General features: G+C 43.8%; 1 protein-coding gene across 2 annotated transcripts; it reads left to right on the top strand.

Moving 5' to 3' along the window:
• Nucleotides 1–789: 789 nt before the first annotated feature.
• ENTPD6 (ectonucleoside triphosphate diphosphohydrolase 6) lies at nucleotides 790–13,919 on the top strand. Of its 2 annotated transcripts, none has more exons than XM_058020020.1 (14): nucleotides 790–889; nucleotides 2,185–2,526; nucleotides 3,760–3,836; nucleotides 4,239–4,382; nucleotides 4,795–4,870; nucleotides 6,097–6,132; nucleotides 7,280–7,368; nucleotides 8,594–8,673; nucleotides 9,610–9,674; nucleotides 10,033–10,134; nucleotides 10,652–10,792; nucleotides 11,623–11,679; nucleotides 12,243–12,355; nucleotides 12,606–13,919. In XM_058020020.1, exons 2-14 carry the CDS (start codon nucleotides 2,268–2,270, stop codon nucleotides 12,693–12,695), a joined length of 1,329 nt encoding a protein of 442 aa, XP_057876003.1. In that variant the 5' UTR covers nucleotides 790–889; nucleotides 2,185–2,267; the 3' UTR covers nucleotides 12,696–13,919. The 2 variants fall into 2 exon arrangements, with proteins under 2 accessions (XP_057876003.1, XP_057876004.1); XM_058020021.1 differs by lacking the exon at nucleotides 790–889 and adding an exon at nucleotides 1,132–1,224.
• Nucleotides 13,920–14,009: the final 90 nt, after the last annotated feature.

A 14,009-nucleotide genomic window follows, 5' to 3' on the forward strand; every position in this document is an offset into this window, starting at 1 on the left:
TTAGCGTTTTCCACAACTATAATGAACATATTTCAGCTACAGGATACATGGACCTTGAGTGTTTTGCCAAGCTGCCCATTGATACATCAACATCTCCATGATGTACCTCATCCTTAAAGCTTTGTAGCTCCACGGTGTCCTTGACCAAGTGGCGTTAACTACTGTCGCAGACATCTTTTATGAAAAATCCTTTCCTTAGGATTTTTCCTCCTGAGAAGCTCAGAGGCCTCAGGAACAAAATGCAAACATTGATTATCTGCTGCTGTGGGATGCAACAGGTGCATCTGTGATTGGCCCATGCTGGATGTTTGTAATTAATGGCCAATCACAGTGAGCTGGCTCGGACAGAGAACCGAGCCACAAACCTTCGTTATCATTCCTTCTTATTCTATTCTTAGCTGGCCTCCTGATGAAATCCTTTCTTCTATTCTTTTAGTATAGTTTTAATGTAATACATATCATAAAATAATAAATCAGCCTTCTGAAACATGGAGTCAGATCCTCGTCTCTTCCCTCAACCTAAGACCCCTGTGAACACGGTCACAAACTACCACCTGATTCGAGACACTCCTGACACATCCCACATATTTTCCGGTACTGTTTCTCCACACCTTTCTGACCTTGCGGCATTTCACCTAATTTTATTTATTTTGTTTGTTTTTTAAGCACATTTCCACGGAGCCCCCGCGTACGGACGGGTCCGGCCGCTCGTGGGGCCGCCCCCTCATGGGGCTGCGTGCCCTTCCTGCGCCTGCGCCGAGCGGGCTGGGCCGCCATGGCGGGGCCGGCGAGGGCGGCGTGAGTTTGGGAGGGACGGAGAGAAGAGGGAGGGAAGAGGGAGCCGGGAGGAGGAAGAAGGAAGTACAGGCGGCAGGACAGTGGGACAGAGGTCTGTGTGTCAGCGAGGGGCACCCTGCGGGGTGGGTTGGGCCGGGCTCCCGGCTGTATCCCGGCTCCCGGGCGCCAGCGGGGAGCTTCTGCCTTGCAGCAAACCGTGGCGTCCCCTGACAAAGGTGGGGAAGGGACGGTCGCGGTTCTCTCCGGGCAAGCGGGGTTAGCGCTGCCAGGCTGCTGAGAATCCTCATTTTTCCCGCCTGTTTCGTGTCCCCTGGAAGGATCCCCCGGTCCCTGCGGATTTCCTCCCCCTTGTGACATTTATCTCTGCTGTGGCCGCGGCCGAGGCCTTCCCGGCACCGACCTGCAGCGATTGGCATCTGCCTGCTGGTAGAAGACAGGAAAATCTTTAATTTACTTGCAATTAATCTATTTTTTTTTACTTGCAATTTAATTTTTTAATTTTCTTGCAATGCCATCTTCCTGATTTCTGTGTCATGACAATCTACAGTTCCCTTTCCCTTAAGCTGATCCGTTTTTATGTGTATATGTGCCTGTGATTGTTTTCCTCCATTTGTAGGAAATGTTGTCTTACCTGTTTTTGGAAATACTCTGTAATCACTTTGATTTTAAGTTCCTCCCCTTCACACCTTCCCGAATTCTCATCAAGAGGTTACATATGTGTAAAAAACCTTGTTTAACTCGCCTTCATCAATTGTTTTCCTTTCACTTCATTATTCTATCAAAAAAGGAAAAAGTGTATGTAATTTTTCTCCCCATAAATTACCACTGAACTGCTTTTTAATCATCTGAATGATGCTGTGTGATGCCTTGTAGATTTTGTGGGTTTCTTTCCTGGTGTTGGGGATAGGGGAGGAGGGCACTCAATTCCCTGGATCTTGCATCTTGCCATTCAAAGTTAATTTTAAGTTGTCCTTGTCCAGTCTTCTGGGACCTTGCTCACCATCCAGGAACTAACAAAGATAACTGCCCAGAGAAGCTGTGGGACATTCATCCTCAGAGTTTTTCAAAATGCTCTTGTTCACATGGAGGGTCCCAACAGCCGCCCCTGCTGTGAGCAGGATGTTGGATGAGGTCCCCTCCCACCTTGCTCACTGTATACAGCTTCTCTGAACCCTCCTTGTTTTGTGCCTTATTTGGCCTCTAGAAATGGGGGGGAAGAAGATTTGTGCTGCCCCATGCCTTAAGTGAGCTGTGGGGCTGGAAGAGGAGCTTGCTTTCCTTCTGTTCATTGGGAAAATAGCGTCCAGTGTCGTGGGCATCGTACTTTTAGATCCCTCTGTCAGGTTGGGAAAATAAAGCAGATCCTTTCTCTTCTGTTGGATGTAGGAGTGATGTGGGAGCCAGCTGTTCTGCATGAAGGAGAAGGAACAGACCACCTGATAAAGGGAAGAAACAAAACATCCCATTAAATGGAAGCCATGAAGATATCAAAGCGCTTCTTCGCTTTTGGCATTCTGACATGCATAGCTGTTTATGTTGCATATGTGAAATGGCACTTGGGCTCCAAACCGTTTGTGGGAGCCACAGAAGGAGTGGCTGAAAGCAGAGGAGATAAACTGACCCATCAGGCAGTGAGCACAGATCTCTCTGTCTTTTATGGAATTATGTTTGATGCAGGAAGCACAGGAACTCGCATCCATATATTTAAATTTGCTCAGCAGCCAAGAGGTATGTCCTGCTCATTGCATGACAGATTAATTCTTCCATAAATTGTGGAGGAGAATTTTGATGACAGTTTTCTAGGATCTACTTGAATATACAGGCTTCAGGTCTTTCTAGAGAGGAGGTATGAAATTATTCAAGCATGTGTATTTGGATGAAATTATGAAAATGTTCAACAAGGAGAAAATGCTGTAATGTCAGAATATGAAGTAAATAGCAGCTGTACTTTTAGAGTAGTGTCTTGAAGAAAAGCAGTTTTTCATCACACTGATGGAAGAGACAATTATAAATTCAAACTGCCTTATTTCCCAACTTTTTTTGGTTGTTTGGTGTCTCCAGTTCCTGGCAGTGAGCTGCTTCTCTCTACAATGTCTGGTTTAGTGCATCCTTGGCTTCAGGGTTGGGTTTAAACTGCAAAAGAAAACAAAAATTGCAAATAGTTTGATTAAAATTGCTGTGTGTGGCATCAGGACAGAAACTGCTTTGGAGAATTGAGAACAAAGTGTACAAAAAAGCTCCAGCTTTCCTCTGCAGTAGTAAGCTTCATTTGTTTGTATGTTGTGAAACTCATTAAGATCAGCGAGCACGTGTGGGTGCTGTTAGTAGGTGATGTAAAGGCTGTGTGGAGGATTAGCAGTGTGCTGTATGGTGTGATTGGCCCTTTAGGTTAAACAACAGTCCTTGGATTTACTTCTTTCCCTGTGTTTCCAAGTTTTTGCTTCTTCCTTGCCTGCTTCATTTGAAACACAATTTCAGAATGTATCACAGCAAATGGAGTGTAAGTGTTGCCTGCACTGCTGGTTTATACAAGGTACTGAAGTCTGCATCCCTCTGCTGCCATTGAAAACAGGAGAAGAGCTTCCATTAGGTTTTGCTGGAATCAAGTTTAGCCAGAGCAGGGTAGGCTGAAACAAGAACTCTTTTTTGCAGGTGCAGTTTGGAAAGCTGCACATGGCAGGTGCAAGGCCTCAAAGAGAGCTTGCACCCATCTGGTGGCTGATGTGCATAGTGGACAGCAGCACCTGACAACCAGTCATGGCTTTAAAAGTGGTTTTCTCAGCTTCTAATTCCACATCCAGGGCTGTATTTAAAGGTCAGGTGGCTGATAATAGTTCACTAGACAGAGGCTTCAATTGACTTCTGTTAGCACATAATAATGGAATTTTTTTAATGGTTTTCTTTCTGTGCATGCAAAATTATTTGTGCCATTACTTATTTTGGAATGCTACTTTTGAACAGAGACTCCCAGGTTAACCCATGAGACGTTTAAAGCACTGAAACCAGGTCTGTCTGCATATGCTGATGATGTTGAAAAGGTAATTTAAGTTACTTCTTCCCTGTCTCCCTTGCCTTCTGGTTTGCAGGGATTTAGGGACTCCTAAGAGCCAGACTTAGACCCAGCTCATAGTGTTTTACAAAAGCCTTTGCTTTCTGAGAATTTGTCATACTGCCCTTTGAGCTTTTTGTAGCCAAAAAATTTGGTGGCAGAGTTCTGTTTCCCTGTTTGAAAAAGTGACTTTGCTTTGCACCAGTTGTTCAATAATTCCCATTATATCCACTAGGCTTTATGCTGGTGAGATAGTGAGTCCTGCACCTTCTCTTGACCCCTTTTGATATTAATTTGTCTGTTTCACATTTGCAATGAATCATAGCTCTGATCACCCTTTTGATCTTTCAAAAGAGTTTTTAACAGTTCTTTTATTGTTCTTTGCTCCCAGAGTGGCCAGGGAATAAAAGAGCTCCTGGAGGTGGCAAAGAAGGAAGTTCCTATGGAGCTGTGGAAGTTTACTCCTCTGGTCCTGAAAGCCACAGCTGGCCTACGGTTGCTGCCAGGAGAGAAAGCTCAGAAGTTGCTGGAAAAGGTATTATCTCTTGTCTTTCTGTTTTATTTCCAGAAAACATGCTCCTGTTAAAAATGCAGCACCCTGGCACATTCCTGCAAGCTAAGGTGTCCATCTCCTGCCTTTCCCATGTATCTATGATACCAATTCCAACAAAGCAAATGGGATTCACTTCCCTACCCATGTTCATCCTTTGTTAATGGCATTTCTGAGCAGTCTTCATGCTTGGAAACCCATCACATCCATCCCTGTTTCTGCACCAAACTGCAGGGCCAGCACATAAAGGCTGCTGAGTATTGGACTCTTGAACTTCAAACACAGTGGTGAGCAGCAGTCAGGATCTGGCCCAAGCAGAGGAGTAGTAGTGTAAAATTGGGGTTTTAAAAAACTTGGAAAAGTATTTCTCTGAATGTGACTTTTATTTGTACTACAGGTGAAGGAGATTTTTCAGGCTTCCCCCTTCTTTGTAAGGGACAATTGTGTGTCAATAATGAATGGAACTGATGAAGGTAAGCAACTTTATGGAGACTCTTTCTGCAGTCCTGGAAATCCCTGCTGCACTGTGACAAGTCCCTGCCTGCTGTAGTAGGAGCAGGTTTGACAGAAGCAGAGTTTTTATGTAGCCACAGGCAGTGCCTGCCAAAGAAATCTTGTGTACTGTTTTCCAATTTGAAGTCCTGAGCTCTGTCCTGATCTTGGAAGCTCTTAGTGTTGAGCAGTTCCTGTAGGATCATCAGAAAGCCACTGTGCAGTCAGCACTTTTGGAGACATTTCTGAATATCTGCTTGTTGAAATGGTCTTCAACAATTGGGTTAGCCCACTCTGCTCTTGACAATGCTTATCAGAGCTCTCTGGAAGTACTTGATGATCATAATGTTAATTTTTCAAGTTCAATCTGAAAAAAAATGTTATATAGGGAAGAAAATATATGCTGAAGTAAGTTCATGTTGATCCAAAAATGTTGAGGACAGAATGTCAAAATTCTAAGTAATTGAGTGTTGAAATGTGTTTTAAATCTGCTCAGAAACCGAGCTTTAAAATAACTGAAGCTGTTTATGTGTTTCTGGTTTTGCTGCTTAATGGAGGAAATATATTCTTTTTCTTTTGTTTTAAAATCAGTAATTGTAGTGATAGCCTGGATTCAGCCAAAGATTGAAGTAGGCCATGCTCTCTGGCATGCCTTGAGTTTTAACCACGTGAATAAATATTTGAATTTGTTAACATAAGGTCACTGGTTCACCTCATTTATGGGGACCAGTTTATAAAACAAGAAGAGGACAAAAACAGCATAGCTCACAAAATTGCTTAGAGGAAAACAGGCAAAATTAGAACACTGAAAGATGAAAATTCTTTGTGTTCATAAAGATAAGTGGAGTGACTGACATCAAACAAAAGCCAACAGTGGATGTTTTCCTAGAAAATTAACAATGTGAGTTTCAGTCATCTCTTTGTCTTTTAGCTAAGGACTGAGGCCTTTGTGACTTCCTGCCTGAGTTTTTGACCTGTGAAATACAGAGTTCTCCAGGCATTTCATACATGGGGTATCTCTCCCAGATATCACAAAAGCTCTGATAGAGAAAGTCATTCTCTTTCTTCAAATAGCCTAATCTTGAGTTTGTCAGCCATTGCCATTTCTGGAGACCTTCTAATAGGGCTTGACTTACTTGTTGCTGCAGTTAGATAAAATTAAATATTATGATCTAAACATGTGTCTTCTGAATCTTTTCCTTATTAGGTATTTCAGCCTGGATCACAATAAATTTCTTAACAGGTATGTGTACATGAGCATGTGTATAAAGATATAACCAATGCTGTGAAATTCCTGCTCTTTTCTGCCCCTGTGTGGAATTTGCTCATTCGTTGGGGTAGAATGGGAGAAAGAAGGCTCTGAGAATAAGTCAGCAGTTTGTTTTTGGCTTGGCCTATTCAAGTCATTAGGATTTTGTCCATTTACTTGATGGAGTGAGGAGTTTAATCCTTTTTCCTAGATGTTTAATGTAGCTTTTCTTTCAGTTCCCTCTAGGGTACCAGAGCATTTTATTCCTTTTTAGAGCCTGCTGTGACTCAGGCTAAATTTTTTGTGTGAGTATTCTAGATGTGCTTGGCAGCTGCAGAGAGTAAAAGAAAGTGCTGTGGTACTTCCTTACAGATTTATAACACAGAAATGCCAGGGTGTTTACACTGCTGAGTGAGAAAAGGGTAGCTGAAGAGTAGAGAGAAAACTGAGCTGAAGACCTCTCTGACAATGCATAAAGCACTCTGCCGTCCAAGTGCTCTGTTCAGCACCCAGCCTGTGGGGCAATGTGCTCTGGAGCTTTTTGTGCTCCCAGGAAATACCAGAAAGGTCAGGGATCTTCAAACATCAGCTATCATGAGGTGTACTGAGGTACTTGGCACAAACTGTCCTTGTCAGAAGGATCTAACTGAAAAGAACTAGATCTAAATGAGAGCAGAGGTCTTGGCTGGCAGCAGGAAGAATTCCAAGAGAGCTGAGTCTCTCAGGCCAGCTCTTTTCAGTCTGTCATCCCTTTGGCCATAGGAATCTGCAAAATATTGCCAAGGGATCAGGGAAAGGTGGCCAAGACAACCACATTCCTCTGTGTTACAAAGTGGTTACCAGAGCAGAGTTTGCAAAAGGTCTTTGCATCCAAAATGTTTAGGAAAGCAATACCCAAAACTGCTGTGATTAGGGCAGGAACAGCCACTGAAGAAATAAGAGACTCTTGTCACTTTAGGATTTTCAGGTTTGATAAAGCCAAAATCAGTGCCCAGTGGAAAACAGTGTAATTTAGTGCTGTGTGAAAGCTGAGAGTGGAGTTAGATTGTTCTCTTTCCTTACCACTGTACTTCTGGTTTTGTTCCTAGCCAGTTTTTCCCAGTGCCCACCATGGCTTTCTCTGTTCTGTCACACATTTCAGGCAGGCTAGATGACCCCCAGAGGAGAAGTGTAGGGATGCTGGATTTGGGTGGTGGATCAACACAGATCACCTTCCTTCCACGTGCCAAGGTAACGTGAGCATGCACACTGTTGGGAAATGCTGCTGCAGGAATCTCTCACTGCTCAGGTTTCTTTCCCTTGGAAACAGAGCAAGAGTTTTGTCAGTGTGACATGAAGCCACACTTGTGACTTGGTCATATGTGCCTTTTTATAGTCAGTCCCAGAGGCATTCACAACTCTTTGTCCATCCTCTTCATCCAGCTCCATGGGTCAGTGGTGCTTGTGGTGAGCCTGCCAGGGCTGCTTTATCTCTGGAGGACACCATGTTCTGAATGTCTGAATCCTTGACTTTCAGTTTGTACAGCTTATAACAAAGAGCACAAAAAAAACCAAGGCTGTTAATGAATTCAAACCCAGCATATGGCCTACACTGGGGTTTAAGAACACAGTGAGGTGCCTTCTCAATCCTTGTTTCTGATTGTCCTGAGTTCCCTCAGTTGCAAATGAATGCCATTTTAGCTTCCTGGCATTTTTACAGCTGTTCTGTGAAGCCCTGTGGCTCTGGTATTTTAAGGCTCTGGCCTGAGCAGAGATAGTGCTCATAGTAAAGCTGCACAAAGGCAGAGGGAGTGTCCCAGCCTGGGATAATCAAAACATTGCACTGTTTCAGCAGAATGGCAAGGGATGTGAAGGGTCCAGGATGTGGAAATTCTGGAGATAGAGAAAAGATATGAGCAGCACTGTGGCCAGAGCTTTGCTCCCCACAAACACTCTAGCTGAGCTGATGCACTTGGGGAACAGGCTGCCCTTTCATTCCTACAGACCACAGGCTGATCCTTGCTCTGTTCCTTGGCAAGCTCAGGGATGTGCTTTTCCCCTGGCTTGTGCAAGTTCACAGATGAATTCACTGGAGTAGGAAGTTAATGCGTGCCTGGCCTGCCTATTAGTTTGCACACAGTTCCTGTAGTAGGGATCATGTGAAGAGGCAGTTGCTTGAGCCTCTGGACAAAAGCAGTTAAGAGCTGGAGTAAGGATTCCTTTTTTAATGAAAGTAACACTTTTGTGGACACAAATATAACAGTTTGAACCCTCTCATGTGAAGACACTCTTAGCTCCAGGTTTTGTGGCTGTCTTGTGCATCAGCAGTCAAATTGAAATCCTTGCAAATTCATCATTTCTCTCTGAATCATGCTAGGATTGTTTCACGTTTTTCCTAACGTGTTGGAAGATTACCTTGTTGATGTTTGCTGCTGGCTGGCAGAAACCTGCCAGTGACATCTTTTTCTCCCTCCAGGCAACTCTCCAGACATCACCATCTGGCCACACAACTTCATTTCAGATGTTTAACCACACCTACAAGCTGTATTCATACAGGTTAGTTGTGGAAAAAAGAGCACAGTGCTCAGATGGAAGCTTTCTGTGAAGCCAGGGAGACTGAGGTGTTTTTCTGGAGTGGGGTCCTTGCAAATGAATACCATGAAGAAGCAGAGAAACTTGAGCCATGTGATTTTGGTGGATTAACCTTGGCTGCCCACCAAGTCCCTCTATCACTCCCATTCTATTAACAGGACGGGGAAAGAAAATAGGAGAAAAAGCTCATGGGTCAAGATGAGGACAGGGAGGTCACCAGTTATTGTCATGGGTGAAACAGACTTGACTTTAATTTCATTTATTTAGTATTTAATTTAATTTATTGCCAATTAAACAGTAAGATAATAAGAACAAAATCAAAAAGGCTTTCCCTCCACTTCTGCCTCTACTTCCCATGCTCAGCTTCACTTCCAACTTTTACACCTTCTCACCACTGAGCAGCACAGGAAGATGGAGAGTGGGGGTTGCAGTCAGTTCATAATGCTTTGTTATTTCTTCTGTTAGTTTTTCTTCCCCACTGTCTTCTCTGCTCCCAGTGTTTTGGGCCAGTAGCTTCTTCCCACCTGTGTTTGCTGTGGGGTGTGGTTGGGCTCAGAAAATCAGTTCTATATGCAAGTGTCTGTGCTGCCTTTGAGGAGGGCAGGAGTACCCAGTGAGGTACTAGGGGTAGAGGCAGAGAAATGCCATTGCCAGTTCTCCAAGAGCCAGATTACAACTGACAGCTATTGCCTGAGCTTTTTCAAAGATAAATTATCCTTCTGGATATGGTAATATGAGAACAGGCTGTCACACTGTTCCACTCATGTGCATGAGCTGCTGACTTGAGGCACTTTAATTACCATGGCTGTCAGGAGGAGACTGGCATGTCCCAGCCAGGTTGTCAGTGGAGTACCAGAGGAAGGATGTCTGTTGCTCACAGAGGCTTTTCTCCCTTTGCAGTTACCTGGGACTTGGGCTGATGTCAGCAAGGCTTGCCATTTTGGGAGGAGTTGAGGGAAAACCCTGTAAGTTATGGGCAGTGTTCAGATCCTGGTTCTGAGCTCAGGGTGTGTACTCCTGTGGTGGGGGGAGGAGCTGTGAATCCCCTTCCCACTGGGCTTGAGGTTCCTGAGGGGCATGTGGGCTCCTGTCACCATGGCTGGGTGCATTGGAGAGGAATGCAGGAGGTGACACTGACAGCTCCCAGGAGACCTGGATTCTTGCCAGCCCTAGGTTGGGGGTGGCATGGGACATCCAAACCATGGCTGGGCTGTGGAGGGGCCTTGCTGAAGCTGCAGGACAGTGTGGAGAAGGGCTGGGGGTGAAGGATCTGAATTTACTCCTTATGTTTTTTCCTAATGTGGCTTTGTTTTACTTCTGCAGTAGGAGAAGGGGAGGAATTGATCAGCCCTTGTTTGCCACCTGGCTTCAAATCCGAATGGCAACACGCTGAGATAGTGTACAAAATTAAAGGACAGAAGGCAGGTATAGTGATTTATCACTCTTGCTATCTAGTGTACAAAATTAAAGGACAGAAGGCAGGTATAGTGATTTATCACTCTTGCTATCTAGGTTAGCTGCTATTAGCACAGTAAATACACACTCATCCTCTTTCAAAGACACCAGACTCTGTTTACTGCTCTGTCTGGCTTCTCTTGATGTGCTGTCAAAGAGATCCTGCAGTTCCTTTGTCTTGTGCCATGATGTGTCTGTCCAGTCAGTAAAGCTGCCAGACATGATGCAGATGGAGTTGAGCAGTCCTTGAATAGGTCTTTCAAAACCCTTCTGCCTCAAATGATGTTGTGCATGTCTGATCTATCACATAAGTCCCAACATGAGGATGGTAGGTGTGAGACTAGACACACTAGAAGAAGATTCAGATTTCAGTTCTCTGTGAAGAGTTTTGCTATTTTGCAAAAAGGTGCCTGTTTCCTGGCAGATGCTAAATAAAGTCTGTATATATTTAATTCTCAGCCTGTAATACGATTTTGTCTTCTTTTAGGTGAGCCTCTATATGAGTCTTGTTCTAATAAAGTGGCAAAGATGCTCTACAAGAAAGTGCACAGAGCTGGGGAAGTGAAGGACCTGGACTTTTACATTTTCTCCTACTACTATGACTGTGCAGCAGAGGCTGGTCTCATAGGTATGTCTGCTTCTGAGTTGGTTTCATTTTAAATGGCAAGTTATAGAAATAGTGGGAACACTTACACACATGGAAATTAGTCTGTTAACATTGCTGTGCAGCATTGACTTGATATTATTGTCTATAATATAGACAGTATCTTCTCTATTGTCTATAGAGAAGATACTGGGCCTGTGAAATAGTTTTTAAACAGCTTGCATTTCAGAAATGGTTGTTACCTAATTAGCTCTACAATCTGAAATAAAAAAAACTTCATGATGATAAACAAATTTCTTGAGCAGTAAAGCAGTAAAAATTATCTGGGCTGTGTGTTTGCTCCACTGACCTTTTGATGGAATGAAGATTTTCAGATATTTCCACATGCATTCAGAATTAATCACATCTCTTTTCCAGTGGGGTGCTTGTGTACAAAAGGCTGTCATATTCAGTGGTAAAAAGCAGATAATGAGATCTCAAGTTAGTTTGGACAAACACACCTCCCTTCTCAGCTACTGTCTTTTTACAAATAATTTCAGATTTAATGTGTTGCAGCTGTCAGATCTGGTCACAGGTGCTCACTGTCCAGGGCAGTGCAGAAATGGGGATCAGCTGAGATGGTCTGTAAGCTCTGTTTCTGCAGGAAACAAAGCTAAAGGTTCTTCATAAATCAAGGCTTTTGAATCTATATTGAGAATTTTTGAAGGTGCTTTTACCTTTAAAACCTGAATTTTGTCTGAATTTTGACATTGATTTCAGTGGCTCAAGGTTTAATTTCTAAACAACTTTTATGATTTGAGTCTACAATTGCCATTATACAAAGACTGTAAAAAATTGGGGTTTTTTTCTTTTAGATAAAGAAAAAGGAGGAAGCTTAACTGTTAGTGACTTTGAAATTGCAGCTAAATATGGTGAGTAAAATACAAACACACACTTGTAATTGGGTGTAAATTCATTCCAGGTGGCAAATGTGAGACACACTAAGAAGCCTGATGCTAAGTAAATATTGAGTCCCTCTAAATAGCATCTAACCAACATTTCTGCTTATTTCTGAAAATCTCACCTATTTTTATATTAACTTCTGCTTTTGCAGTGGGTTTTATTTTGAGTTTTTCTTTTTCTTTTATGTTGTTGGGCTTTTTTTAATTTGGTTTTGTCAACATTTGTTAAGCTGGTGCTCAAGAAAGATAACACACCTGTGGTTGCTCAGATATTCAAAGACTTGAAGAGGATAGAAGAAAGGCTCTTTTCCTGGAGGATACAAGAAACTGCTGCTAGGGGAGAGACAGAATGTCTTGACTTCCTTACAAAATTTATGTGCCTATCCTAATGTGTGTATGTAATTTCAGCCCCATTATAACAGGTTCCATCCCTGACAGCTGTTTTGTGGATTCATTTGAGGTTTTTCACAGTGGGGCTGTTGTTAGACCTGAGCCCACAGTGTGCATTCAGACACTGTTTTCTTTCTTCTCAGTTTGTAAGACCATGGAAATCAGCCCTGGGAACAACCCTTTTCTCTGCATGGACCTCACATACATCACCTTCCTGCTGCAGGAACTGGGCTTTCCAAAGAGCCAAGGCTTTAAGGTGAAGCTCAAAGAGAATTTCTGGGGAGAGTGGGCAGGAGGGTGCCAAGGCAGGACTCATCCTGCCAGGAGCTTGGTTCTTGATTTACCTTCTTGCTACAACACATGGTGGGTGCAGCAACACGCTCCCCACAATGCTGGTAACTTTGTCATAATCTTCAGCACTGTATCAGCACTTGCATGCTTCAGATTCTCCCCAAAAAAATGAGGTTTAACTTTTCTGCCTTTTTTTTTTTTATTTTTTTGCCCAGCTTGCCCGGAAAATTGACAACGTTGAAACGAGCTGGGCATTGGGAGCCACTTTCCATTACATCGACTCACTGAACAGACTGCAGTACTAACACTCCTAGAAGGGTGACCTTTTGGAATTCCCTTTTTTTGGGAGCCCAGCATGGGAGACCCTGTGGAAGGGTGTGCTTTTGTCTTCCAGGGTCCTTTGGAAGATCACCATGAACTACACTACCTTCCTCCCAGCCCCTGCCAAGCCCCTGCCATCGCTAGCTCTTTTTTACAGTGCAGAGTGTAAAGGAAAAGTCTTGATTTGACAGCATGTGCCATCAGCTTAATGTAAAACTTGATCCTTTTGGAAGGAAAACCAGGACTCTGCAGGACATCTATGATCTCTATGAGAAAAACACAACTTTTTTGGAATATGCCTGTACTATGTGCTTGCTGTGTGCTGAAGTTGCTGAACGGTCACTCCAGAAGGAACTCTTTACTGTCCTGATTTCAGGGTGTTTTTTCCTGTTTGTCAGCAGTTTTCAGTGATGATTTTTATTTTACTACTCCTGTGTTCGAAGGTAAACTTGTGTGTGCAAAAATGGTGCATTTACATATTATGCTGCTGACAGGCAGCAGCTTTGAAATGCAGCATGGAAGTCACAGCTCTGTGTTCCAGTTGCCAAAGGAGAAAAGCTCAGGAAGACCCTAGAACTGGATGTAGGCTTGGAAGCATGAGTTGGAGCCTGTGTACCTGTAGGGTCAAAGGCTAATGTTGATTCCCTGGCTGTTGGGAGGTGGATAATGGAAGGCAACATCAGATTTGCTGAATGAGCAAGGCTTGGGAGCTGGGTACAAGGATAATGATGGATTTGACAGTTCTAGAGCTGATCAGAGGAAGATGGAGCAACAAGATGCAGCCACAAAAATAAACCCTGAGCATGGCTTACTGGACATTGCAGGGCTGGGCATTGATGCATTTGCATGGTATTTTGGGTGAGTTTTCCTGCAGACACATCTGTGCTACATGAATGTATTGTGGTTGCAATGAGCCAGGGCAGGGTAGCTGATGTGCTCCACTCCAGCAGTGCCTGGTATGCAGGCAGGGAGTGATCACAGGGGCTCGAGGAGATATGCTGTGTTATTTGTAATCTAACTGTGAATTTGTGATGTATTTAATGAATGTATAGAGAAGGCCCAAGTGGTCTTTTGGGGGCGCAGAAGAGCCCAGCATCCCCGAGAGCCCTGACTCACGGGCTCAGGGCAGCAGTACATGACACAGTGACCTGCTGCGTGGGGACACTTGAACCTCGCCGTGCCGACAATAAACCCCCAATTTGAAATCAGAACGTTGTGGTGGGGAGCCTTTTAGCGCCAGAGCGCGCACGGGGGGCGGGATGGAACTCCCTGCCCTGCCGCCATCAGTTCCGCCGGTC

This window comes from Melospiza georgiana, chromosome 3 (genome assembly GCF_028018845.1).
Source record: "Melospiza georgiana isolate bMelGeo1 chromosome 3, bMelGeo1.pri, whole genome shotgun sequence".
NCBI lineage: Eukaryota > Metazoa > Chordata > Aves > Passeriformes > Passerellidae > Melospiza > Melospiza georgiana.

Bases quoted from the DNA above. Each gene is read 5' to 3' on its own strand.
- ENTPD6 (XM_058020020.1), top strand. From the start codon at position 2,268: ATGGAAGCCATGAAGATATCAAAGCGCTTCTTCGCTTTTGGCATTCTG. The intron at 2,527-3,759 runs GTATGTCCTGCT...ACTTTTGAACAG, and splicing joins ATTTGCTCAGCAGCCAAGAG to AGACTCCCAGGTTAACCCAT. The intron at 3,837-4,238 runs GTAATTTAAGTT...CTTTGCTCCCAG, and splicing joins ATGCTGATGATGTTGAAAAG to AGTGGCCAGGGAATAAAAGA.